The sequence below is a fragment of the Cantharellus anzutake genome (genome assembly GCF_015039405.1).
Source record: "Cantharellus anzutake strain C23 chromosome Unknown EI90scaffold_132, whole genome shotgun sequence".
In the NCBI taxonomy this organism is placed as follows: domain Eukaryota; kingdom Fungi; phylum Basidiomycota; class Agaricomycetes; order Cantharellales; family Hydnaceae; genus Cantharellus; species Cantharellus anzutake.
This window is the reverse complement of record NW_024067082.1, coordinates 129,750-142,827: the sequence shown is the minus strand read 5'-3', so window position 1 is coordinate 142,827 and position 13,078 is coordinate 129,750. Positions and strand designations below refer to the sequence as shown.

General features: G+C 47.3%; 1 protein-coding gene across 1 annotated transcript; it reads left to right on the top strand.

The window, feature by feature from the left end:
- Positions 1 to 1,307: 1,307 nt before the first annotated feature.
- EI90DRAFT_3021907 (uncharacterized protein) lies at positions 1,308 to 3,100 on the top strand (the record flags this gene model as incomplete). The annotated part of the gene is made up of 6 exons (XM_039057714.1): positions 1,308 to 1,316; positions 1,349 to 1,366; positions 1,423 to 1,630; positions 1,702 to 1,744; positions 1,810 to 2,444; positions 2,571 to 3,100. The coding sequence occupies 6 exons, from the start codon at positions 1,308 to 1,310 to the stop codon at positions 3,098 to 3,100; spliced, it is 1,443 nt and encodes a 480-aa protein (XP_038908888.1).
- Between the last annotated feature and the right edge of the window lie 9,978 nt (positions 3,101 to 13,078).

The following is a 13,078-nucleotide window of genomic DNA, read 5'->3' as shown; positions in this document are numbered from 1 at the left end:
AGTCAATCGTGCCCTACTTGTGCCATTGCTGTTTTCTCCCCCATTTCTCCGTATTATCAGGCATCGTTGATGTTCCAAAGGCCGTATTCATAATCTCCACCGGATGCAAAAGACCCTGAGTCAATAGCTGCTCTAGTTCTAGAGCTATTCATTAAACACACTTGTGCCCTCCACTTGTGCCCATGGTCCCATGTTTGAACTTTATTTCTTGAATAACTTCACAACCAGTGACCCGTTTCACTCAGGGTTTTCTGCATCGTGTATAAATTTTTAATACCTACCTTTTGATATGCTATAGACCCCAAATGAATCGATTCTCAACTTGAGCTCAAACACTAATAAAACTCAGGGCACAACTTTGTTTCCTCAATAATTCAGTAACCGTGGCAGCTATTCACTCAGAATTTTTTGCATCTTGTAGAGAAGATCCATACGGCCTTTGGACACTAATTTATATGTCATAATATTGAGAACTGGCCGAGTACTGGCCAATGGCACGATAGGGCACGACTTGGCACACTATTTTCTTTCCTTGATAACTTGGTAACCAGGGCAGCTAATCACTCCGGGTTTGCTGCATCTTGTATAGGACATCCATACGGCCTTTGGACATTTATTGAAGTCTGATAATACCAACAAACGGATGAGTAATGGTCCATGGCACGATTGGGCACAAGTCAATCGTGCCCTACCTGTGCCATTGCTGTTTTCTCCCCCATTTCTGAGTATTATCAGGCGCCGTTGATGTTCCAAAGGCCGTATTGATAATCTCCACCGGATGCAAAAGACCCTGAGTCAATAGCTGCTCTCGTTCTCGAGCTATTCAATAAACACACTTGTGCCCTCCACTCGTGCCCTTGGTCCCATGTTCACACTTTATTTCTTGAATAACTTCACAACAAGTGACCCGTTTCACTCAAGGTTTTCTGCATCGTGTATATATTTTCAATACCTATCTTGTGATATGCTATACACCCCAAACAAATCGATTCTCAACTTGAGCTCAAACACTGAAACTCAGGGCACAACTTTGTTTCCTCAATAACTCAGTAACCGTGGCAGCTATTCGCTCGGGGTTTTTTGCATCTTGTAGAGGAGATCCATACGGCCTTTGGACACTCGTTTATATTTCATAATATTGAGAACTGGCCGAGTACTGGCCAATGGCACGATAGGGCACGACTAGGGCACGACTGGGCACGACAATGAATTGGCCATAACTCCTGAACCGTTTACCGGACTTCCATTCCCGTTACACCGTTGGAAAGGTGTGATTTTTCTCTTTTTTATGATACCAAAAAATCGCCATGGCACAAGTATTATGATTCATAATACCCACTGTGATTAGATAGGGTTCCAGCTTGAAGTAAGATGAGTCTCCTTTTGGCCAAGTTACGTTCCTGACTGGACTTATCTTCACAGCCTGTAGCTCGGCGCAACACTCACAGCATAACATATCTTAACGTCTATCACACAGAGAAACAGCTCACCTACCAGCTCGCTGGGAGGTCAGTCACCAAGGAACTTGGTGCAGACGTTATCCTCAACTCAAAGGCTCCTGATGGGGGATCAAAATGGTTCCAAGGGATGTATTCATTGTATGGAGAAGCAGCCCAGAAGAAGTTTTCAGGTGCAGCCCACTTCAAAGCACGGCTTCCCATTCGGCATGTCCACTCTGTGCTCTGCACGCTCCCTCTACAGTCTCTGCTCCAGGCCACGTTGGTCATCCAGCAGATATTCTGTGGTGAGTATGACCCTTTGTTATGCACCTGGATAAATTGGATGAGACCTTTGTCCTCATGTGTTCAGGGAATTCAAACAATTCCGTCTGCTTGCTCTCAACTGGATATGCAAGTGGCAGCAGGACAGTGGTGGGAGCCTTGCATCCAAGGAGATGTCCTTGGCTTTGAAGGCAGCAGCACTGTGGATGATGAACGCCCTCAACAGTTGGCCAAAAGACAACCCCGCATTCAAGGCCCTGGCAGACTATGTGCTTCCACACACGGAAGATGTAGCCTCAGAGCATCTCTTCACTGACATGCCAGCACTACTCCCAGACACGTTCACTGACAGGGCAGCCAGGGATCATGGGTGGGAACCAGAAGAGGGGGAGGAAGGTGATGGCAATGAAATCGAATGGTTCAGTTACATGCCATTCGGCATGTTCATGACTCGGGCTCTGGTGCTCCAGCCTGAGACTGATTGTCCTCGATTGGAATATTCCCCATGGCGATGCATATCCAGGGATCATTGGCCATTTTTACTCAAGTATGACCTTCAGACACTCCGCCTAAAGACCTCAAAGATTCAGCTGATTGCTGAGAGGCACCCTGACCACGTTCCATGGAGCACACGCCCTACAAGACTCATTGAGGAGCCACCAATCCATGGAGGTGCCGATGACTCTTTCAATCTTGATGATCTGAGGGAAGCACTTGTTGGAGGTGGATACGACCATGGCAATGATCTCCCTTGGGCACAGCAAACGACTGCGGAAACAAAGGAGATGGGGGAGATGCTGAAGGAAATTTGGTGGTCGTTTCCATGAGATTTATTGGTCAAGGCACCAGGGGTCAAGGGTGGTAGAGGAGCACACATCCGACTTGGAAAGACTGAAAGAGAGGAGGCGACATTGGAGATATTCGCAGACCTGGATCTTGCATGTGTGTTCATGCACTGCAAAGTGCAAGAATGCAGCACCACAGAGTGGAGGCACAATGTTGGGATTTTCTTCCTTGACAAGGGCGCTGTGGTGCCTGCATCAGCAACAGGGTGGAAGGGAATGGCATATTGGACATCATGGGGACTGTTCAAAGAGGACAGCAAGGTCAGTGCCAGGTTGGTCAATAAGATCCGGGGAGAGATAGTGCGGCGGTTGGACACTCTTGCTTGGCTTCCTCTTGCAGAACCTGACCGACCATGGACTACTCGCAGCCAGGCACATGGCACTCTTTATCCCTCAGATGCACCTGCCTCTACATCTGCACCCATTATCTTGTTGCATCCACGCAAGCGATTGAGGAACATTCAGTGGATCCACCCATGCAGAAGTGAAAGATCAGAACACGGCGTAGTGGATGATGATGATTCAGACACTTAGCTTACTAACCAATGACAACGTTATGTCAGTAAACCTGGTCCCTTGCCTAGTCTCCTATGTGTATATATGACAAATAATAACAAATAACAAATAAATAATAAATGATAAATGATAAATGATACTGGATCTACGAATGCCAAGGGATCTAACTCCCCTCCTGATGTCTGATGAATATGTGGACACGTGACATGTTAAAGAGTTGAACTTGTCAGGTGCCAATCTCACTGATGGAATTGCAAAATGATGGAACCTATGAATAAGTATCTCAGCTGATGCATGGCAATATTTGCTTCCACAGATACTGAGTATCTCAACTGGTGCATGGCAAACCCCAATATTATGAATTGTTCTCAGTCCTCAGTCCATGGTATGTTGGCCTTGCAACTCCGCTTTCTCTTGATATTTATTGAATCAAAATTTCGGGATCACCTGACAAGACCATTTCCCATCACCAAATATGTCTGTGGGCTGAGTGAACATGGGATGAGGACAACTGGAATATCTGACCTCAGCTTGTGGGAACAACATTTGCAGAGGCAAATGTTGCTGTGTGCCAGCTGAGATACTGAGTATCTCACCTTGGCTTGTGGGAACAAAATTTGCTGAAGCAAATGTTGCCATGCATCAGTTGAGATACTGAGTATCTCACCTGAGCTTGTGGGAACAGAATTTGCGGAAGCGAATTTTGCTGTGCACCCATTGAGATACTGAGTATCTCACCTGAGCTTGTGGGAACAGAATTTGCAGAAGCAAATATTGCTGTGTGCCAGTTGAGATACTGAGTATCTCACCTCAGCTCATGGGAACAAAATTTGTGGAAGCAAATAATGCCATGCATCAGTTGAGATACTGAGTATCTCACCTGAGCTTGTGGGAACAGAATTTGCGGAAGCAAATGTTGCCATGCACCAGTTGAGATACTGAGTATCTCACCTGAGCGAGTCATTTATTCTCTCACTCTCTGTCTCCCTGGTTCTCATCCCTCATTTAGTTTGTCATGTTCACTGCTCTGCCTCCCATTCAGGTGCCAGACTGACCAGCCCCTCTTCTGTTCTCCCTTTCGTATTTATGCATTGTAGATAGTATACTACCTATGTACCCCAGTTTGAATGTCAACTAGAATACCCCCCAAGTCCTCTTGTCCATAGTTGTCAGGGACAGCTCCAAAAGTGGCAAAGTCCCAGCATGGGGGATTCAATGGGAGGAGTAGCGGCTATGCATAGCAGTGGTCCTGTTGTGGGGTGAGCATCCCCGACCACTTAGTCTGAAGTGGGAAAGTGAGAATACATGACAGTTCATGACAGTTCATGACAATTTGTCATGAACTGTCATGAAATCCAAAATTTTCAATATAAAAAATGTCTGATTCAATTCAATTGTCATAACATGTCATGAGGGGGTCATGAAATTTCATGACATGTCATAACTCCTCATGATTTCATGATGCAGGATTACACTTTTGGAGAGTACCTCCTGTTTTGGTGGAGTTTGGATATATGGCTGTACTCCACTCATCCCAATATGAGCAATGTTGGGCCATGCACTGGAGTTTCACTGTAGCCAGTGGCAGATCCTTAGCTCAGATTTCTTTGTATGCGGTGAATGCTAGAGTGACTGAATGTAGTGTTTCTACCTGTAGTAACTCAGGTGAGCAGCCCTGGGGCAGTCTGGAGTAGACTGGAGTAGACTTTAGCCTAGATACAATAAGTAGAAAGGATAATATACAGGAAGACTTGCCTGGAGTAGACTTTAGCCTAGATACAATAAGTAGAAAGGATAAAGTCGACTCCAAAGTCACATGACTATCTATAGAGTGAAGATTGAAAGAAAGAGACAACTCAAACTACAACACTACCAGCTACCCAGAACTACCATTTGTGTGTTGTGCGATATCAAGCCAATCATGAGATATGTAAATACGAGTCCAATAACTAGCGACCTGCCTGACCTGCCTGAGCGCGATATCAAGTCAATCGTTAGATATCGTGCTTTGGCCAAGTTGCTGTCCCTTATTTGGGTGGCTGACCAGAACAAATGATACAATGTCACACACAACATGAGGTTGATGAAATTACATACCAATGAAGGCAGACCATGACTGTGCCTTAAAGCTGTCAAGTTCTACATCAGAGTTTTACAACACCAAGAAAGGGAGGGTGGAGAAGGCTCGAGAAGATTTTGGAGGGTATGGGCTCCATTTTTTGGTGGCCCAAATCGACAGGTATACGACTGATGGAGATCTTCGGTGCAACAACTTTTGCTTCGGGCTCATGGAAGTCAAGTCAGAGATTAGCCTAGGCAGCACTGAGCCTCTATTTGAAGCAGCCTGGTACTACGCTGCCTTTACAAGGGGACAGATTTCCGCTAATCTGGGCTCCAATCTCCCTTGTTTTATTCTCTACATCGCTGGTGAGCTTGCACGTGTGTTCTCGAGATGTGCATCATGACCTAAAGTTCATGTCGCAGGTGCCTGTATTAGTTTTGCAGGTGCCCTGTGGACCGCATGTAGTAACTCAGGTTAGCACCCCTGGGGCAGTCTGGAGTAGACTTTAGCCTTGATACAATAAGTAGAAAGGATAAAGTCGACTCCAAAGTCACATGACTATATATATAGAGTGAAGATTGAAAAGAAAAGAGACAACTCAAACTACAACACCGCATGCCCTCATCTACAGGTTCTAGCACCTACTTGCCGCTCTTCTGTCACACATCCGACGTTGATATGCAGAGGCAAACCGCACGTTTTTTGGGTGCAGCGAAGAATGCGATTCTCACGTTGAAGAACTACTACGAATCGAACTTGCGTGTACGAACGTGCAGACGCATGGGCCAACGAAGGATCCAACCTGCCCTCTGTCTACCCACACACCTCCTCAGCGGCATTCATGTGCAATCAAAACAAAAGTCAATTCAAAGGCGAGCGAATCTCCTGCTGGAACACCGACCCTATACAGCAGAAAGCGTCAGAACACCCAGCTGCAACCGCATAGAACCACATCTCCGACTAACAAAGCGCTTCAAAGCTCGCTCTCGAAAAACCTTTAGCTGCCTAATACAATTACGCACAGGCCACGCATTTATTGGACAATATTATGACTGCCCGAAATACAACCGCTACCTGCTACCAGACGATGAAGGCGAACTGATCCTGGACGACCTCCTGGGGGAGGAGAAAGGAATAGACAGAACAGCGGGATTTCTGGCAGTGAGTGGAGCATATGAGAAACAAATAGAGACATAACAGGAGAAACCGACACGAACCGAGTTATGACACCGCTGTACAGCGAAACCCATCCCGTGTTTCGACACCGTCACCCAAAATCGGCCAGCACAACACGACAACTCAAAAGCGGAGCAGCGTTTGGAGTTAACCTCGTCAGAAGGCATGAGAGCCTGGACTTAGATTATTATTTTCTCACTTTATTTCCATGTATTTATTCCAACCCCTGCGCTCATGAGCAGCCTAAAGTTTGCAGGATAAACATCCCGAATAAACAACAACATCAGCTTACTTCTGCTCCGATGTCGTCTTCGGCTGCTTGGCCAACATGCGTTTGGGGTCCACGAGTAGTTGGTCATCAGTGCTCAATGAGAACTGTGGATGTTTCCTCTTCTGTTCAATAAACCTGATCCTTGCTTCGAGAACGCAATACACGCCCTTATTCTTGGTGGGCTTTCTCAAAAGGGTGTCAAACATAGCTTAACGCATGAACGCTTACTTTTAATGAGGGTGTTATTTAGTGGCCTTGGTGAGCAATTTTCAACAGCACGGCCATCAACAGCCTAGAACTGAAAGGAGCCGATTGTGAAGATGAGATACGCGTGAGGGAATAGACCCATGACCTAGGCCCACTCTGCTATGCTGCAGCTCAGGTAAGGCCTACCAGCTGACCTTGTTGGTCCATCTGAAGAAATCAGGCAATCAAACACCGTGAAGCTCGAATGGAGTCATGGCCGAACCCAATCTACTCAGGCACTGAGTGCTGAGAGTGACGATCCTGAGGGAGCTGTGGTAACAAGGGGGTTCCCTACCGGGAAATTCGCTACGCAGCAGCGATGCATTGCGGTTGACCAGAGGTATATAGGGTCCATGCGTATTTATACATAAAATGTACCCAACATAACGCATGTGTGAGCAGACCAATGCCAAGAGTAGCACAGCGATGGCCTGGACTGAAGGCCCAAGCCTCTGAATTCCCAACAAGCCAGCGAATTTGTAAGGGGCATGAAGACATTTGAGTTGGGTTACACCAGTGGTTGGTATGCCATCTAACCCATGGTTGGAGGGATTATTGGCACCCACCCTGATGAGAAATTTCTCATTGGGGCATAACTCTGTGAATCCTCCAGCTGAAAGTGACAAACATGCCCTGATGGAAAAGATCTCATCAGGGCACAACTCAGTGGTTCCACCCAATCACTGATCATGGCCCTGATGGAAAAGTTTCCATCAGGGTGACATCCTTCCATCTTCATCTCCAAAATCATGTAGTGCTCCAATTGTCCCCTCCACCATAACATATGGAAATACATTTCAATGACCATATGTCAGGGCATGCCACCCTGCGCTGCCTCCTTCTCTCTCTCCTGTCTGTCTTCCTTTCTTTCTGTCTCCCTTTCCTTCCTTCTTTCTCCATACAGACAACCTTCTCCTTCATACCTGTAGCCCAGACACATCCGATGCCAGGTACCCCACAGGTGTCATATCCATACCAACTCCACCTAACCTCCACTCTACTCCACTACTGTTCCGGTCCACCTCCAGTCCATCCTCCCCCTGCACCTCCACCATACCCTCCAGTTCACCTCTGCCTCCGATCTCCAGTACCTTCTCCGGTACCTCTTATCTGTCAGGGATGGCTCGAGGAAGGCAGAGGTAGCGGTGTAGCGCTCGACACTAGTGGCCCAGATGGCGACGGGGCGGTGAGACCATATAGTGGGCAGCCCTCACTCAGGCTCATGTCCCTGTGTGGCTTCTTAGGCTGAAGCGGGAAATGTATTGTTATTAGGGTGGGAAGCTAGACTAAACTAGGGTACTTGCCTGAAGCAGGAAATGAGAAGAAGGTTACTTCTTTGGTCCTGCTTCGGCTTAGTTTATATACATGTGTGAATGGGTCACGTGGAGGTGCCACGTCACCCCCGGACGAAGCCGGGTTACTGCGGGTGGCTCCCCGGTCGATCCCGAGTGTTGGAGGGGAAATACAAGTAGGAGTGCACGGCATGTCCAGCGTTGCGGTGCCCCTATGGGGTGCTCAGCATCGGATGCGTCTGTGTTACAAGTGTAGGAAAGAAAGAGAGGTCGTCTGTATAAAGATAGAAAAGAGAAGAAGGAAAGAAGAGAGAATGAGAGGATGAGATGAAAAGGAGAAGGAGGTGGCGGCGGCAGCGTGCCCTGACATTATCCTCACCTTAAATGTTTATTAATATTTCTACCTACCCAATATTACTACAGACCCCCTAGGACCTCCACCACCCCTGCAAAGGTTTTCCCACTCTCCAATAGCTGTCGCTAATTCCACCCTTCACCTACCCACTCCACAATGCTCGATAAGGCGATTCTCTCATGAGCTTGCCACCCAGCAAGTGGGTAAGTCCCTCTTGGATTTTCCCCTTTGTTCCAATTTGTATTATGTATATAAGTTATGTACTGTAGTTGATGGCACCTTGGTGCAAAATCGACAAACGACTATCCCCCAGAGTTTGTGCCCCTTGTTCTGAAGTTAAGGATCAGACTCTTAAGTGTTACCAAATGTAGGCACAGCGCTCCTCTCTGAGTCACTGAGGCCACAGTCCTCCCACCTGTTCTCTACCTCCGGCCTCCCTTCCAGGGAAAGGTCCAGGAACACTGCCCCTCCTTGCCATGTCCCTGACAGTATTTTTGCACTAATTATGTTCCTTTAAAATGCTGACTATGTCTAGAGTGATTTGTACCCGTTCACAGACTTGTGGCTTGATTATAGATGCAATGCCAAGAGCAGGCACCAGTTCTGGTCATCCCGTTTCAAATAGATGTGCTGGAGCTGAGTCTCCTAGTCCTACTTCTTGAACCGTTCCATCTACTACTAGCTCATGATCTTCCTCCGAAAGACGTTCACGTTCACGTTCCTTACGTTCATGGCCTAGACATTCACACTCCCACTCTCGAGTTACAAACCACTCTCTTATAGGTTCCGATTTCGACTGTGTTGTTGCCAGTAGCACACACGACTTGGCTGTTTTTGTTGAGGCTGTTAATGAAGATGGGCTGGTTCCTCATGAACCTGTCCCTCTCGTTGACCTCAACCTCCCTATCCCACCAATTCCTAGTCTCATTGGTGACAACGACAGAGTTGAGCAAGTCCCTGTTCCACTACTTGCCCAATTAGCACAGGCGATCACCGACCTTGCTCGCTCTACCACTTGTCCCACTCCAATTCCTGTTCCAGTTCCCGCTCCTGTACAACCTCCCCCTCCATCCACCTCTATTAAGAACCCAACCAGTTTAACAGGGTCGATCCTTGCAAACTCCACACCTTCTTGGTCCAGTGTGGGTTGGGCTTTCAGGACCACCCCCTGGCCTTCATGAGTGACCGCTCAAAGATTATTTATGCACAGTCATTCCTGATGGGGATGGCCCTTGATCGTTTCGAACCAGACCTTCTGGAAGGGCTGCCTGAGGGGGCTCGACCTTTGTGGATGGATATTTTTCAGGAATTCGTTTTAGAGCTTAAGGAGAACTTTGGTCCCCATGATCCAATGGGTGATGCTGAAGATGAGATCCTCCAGTTGAGTATGAAAGATGGACATCATATAAACAAGTACATTGTTGAGTTTAATCAATATGCTATGCAGTTGCATGGTTATGGTGAGCCTGCACTTCGTTGGTTCTTTTACAATGGACTGCCAGAGCGTCTCAAGGACGATTTCTCGCATGTCACTAAGCCTACTTCACTTTCTGCCCTCCAAAAACTTGCGCAGACATTCGATGTGCGGTATCGGAAACGTAAGGCTGAAGCTGGACAACATGCTAGACCTCCACCCTCCTTTGCCACTACCTTCAACAAGGCTGCTGCCTCCCAAACGGCAAGTACTTCCTTCTGTCCTTCCTCTACTCCCTCTGCCTCCACCTTCGCTGTGGTTGCGAAGCCCCCTAAGGACCACAAGAAGTCTGAAGGACGCCCCATGGCCAAACCGGACCTCTCTTCAAAACTCAGTGAAAATGGCAAGCTAACGCCAGAAGAGTGTAAGCGCCATTTGGACAGGAATCTTTGTATGTTTTGTGGCTTGTCTGGCCATATGGTCAAGGACTGCCCGAAATCATCCTCTCACGCTTCTAAGGCATGAATTGCCCAAACTGCGCATTCTATGGCACCTCCTGTAGAGCCAAAAAATTAGTTTGCAACCCCATGGACTTAGCACGAACCTGGGGTTGCATTACTCCCCCACATGCTATCAAAGAGGTTTGCTTAAGTGCCCTCAATATCCAAAACATCCTCCCTCATCATTCCTGTTTCTTTTGTTCCTTTTTCTTCTCTTTTGTCTGAAAATGGTCTATTTCCTCCCCCCCCCACCCCTCCCTCCTGCTGTTGATCCAGGAAAACTGTTTCCCCCAAATGGCCTACCCCCTCCACCATCTGTTGCTCCAATTCCTCTGTCCTCACTTCCTCTTTCTCCTTTGCCTGTTACTTCTGTCCCTCCCAATAATAAAAACACCCCTGATGAGCAATACCAAGCTCTCGTTGATTCAGGATTGTCGGATTGTTTCATTGATGAAAAGTTCGTGACTAAGAACAACCTGTCAACCTATCCGGTTTTACCTTTGTCTCTCCGCTTGTTTGACAGGACCACAAATTCCGTCATCACTAAAGCAGTAGACATTAAACTCCATTTTGCTTCCGGTAACATCACCCAGACAAGTTTCTACATCACCTCGTTGGATGGTACTTGTTCCATGGTGCTAGGACACAACTGGCTCACCCACCACAATCTGTTGATTGACTGGGTAAAGAGCAGTATCTCGTTCCGAACCTCCAAACATATCAGTCCTACCTCCATGCGCACCCCTCCATCGCATCCAGAACTTGTTCCACCTGTCGACTCCCCTACCCCAATTATACTGAATGCATCTGACTGCCAGGCTCTATCCATCGAGTTCATTAGCTGCTCCGCATTCGCAAAGCTGTGCAAACTCAAAGGTTCTACTTCATATAGTCTGAGCACACTCCTGTTAGAAGCTAAGCTCTGCACTGCTTTTTCATCCTCCAAAGATGTTGACCTTTTGGCCATTCCAGAGCAGTACCACGATTTTGTGGATGTGTTTAGCAAGAGCAAAGCCTCCATACTAGTGCTGCATCGTGAATACGACTTGAAGATCGACCTGGGGGAAGGCACATCACCACCCCTAGGAACCCTTTACTCCCTCTCTCCCCTGGAACTTGAAGCTCTTCATGTGTTCTTGGAGGAACACTTGGCTTCCAGTTTCATCTGCCCCGCTGTAGGAGGGCACAGCAAGTACCACACAAACAAGGCCAGAACCACATTTTTCGAGGCTCCAACGAGCACCCTCAAACCTCCGACACATTCACAATGCCCACGAGACATTTCCACATTTTTTTCAATTTTTTCCATGCTTTTTTCTCAAGACCCATATTGCCACTTCCCCAAAATTCACGGATATCCACCATTTCCCCCATATCTCCACCAATTTTCCACCAATTCACACGATTTTGAGCTTGAAGGACAGCGACGGATCAGGAGAAGAGGATGGAAGGACGGGACGGGAGTTAGGAGCGGTGGAGAAGCGAGATTGATGGCTGATATTGACCTTATGGGCCTCAATTATTGATTTTATTGCTACCTTGTGGACACTTTTTTGCCTTATTGTTTCTTAGCCGAGTTCTCAACATTCTTCCTGTTTCCATTGACACCATCCATCGGCTATTTTCTCTTATTTTTTGTTCTGATTTCCCTTTTTTCTATAAATATGCCCAGTTTATCTTGTACTTACGTTGTTGGACCCCTCATCTGTGCTACAAAGACTGTGGTGTTGAGCGACCCTTCCATACGTTTAAAGAGCTTAGTCTGACTCCCTGACGACTGTCCAAGAAGGACCAGGGTGAGTTCTGAGTTTTAAAAGAATTTATTAATATCATGCACTTGCACCAGGACCGTGTGCGGCCTTACCGGTAGTAAGATTTTCTTTGCCCCCTTTTTTTCTTTTCTTGTTTGCTGCTGGGTTACATCCCTAGCACGCTTACACCGCTACATCCTCCCATGCAGCACCAGTTCTCTTTGTCTGCAAGAAGGATGGTTCGCTCCACCTTTGTGTCGACTTCCGAGGACTGAACAAGATCATGAAGAAGGATCATTATCTGCTTCCCTGCATATCAGACCTCCTTAACGCTCCTAGTCATGCCAAAGTCTACACTAAACTCGACCTCCACCATGCATACCACTTGGTCTGTATTGCTGCGGGTGACGAGTGGAAGACTTCTTTTTGCACCCACTATGGATCCTATGAATGGCTAGTCATGCCATTTGGTCTGACTAATGCCCCTGTGGCTTTCCAATGATTTGTCAACACGATCTTTGCTGACCTCTTGGACATTTCCATGGTTGTGTATCTGGATGATATCCTCACTTACTCCAAGGACATTGCTTCTCGCCAGGAGCATGTCTGTGAGGTCCTCCGGAGACTCCATGCTAACGGCCTTTATGCCAATCTGAAGAAATGCAAATTCCACACCGATACTATGGAGTATCTCGGCTACTGCTTATCTCCAGCTGGACTCACCATGTCCACAGAGAAGGTTAAGGCTGTTCAGGACTGGCCTGAGCCCTGTAAGGTTAAGGATGTCCAGTCCTTCCTTGGCTTTGCAACTTCACCTCCACCCCCATCCTTACTCATTGGGTGCCTGACACTCCGCTCATCGTGGAGACAGACGCTTCCGATTATGCAGTATCAGGGATCCTCTCCATCTGTTGTTCTGATGGTGAGAT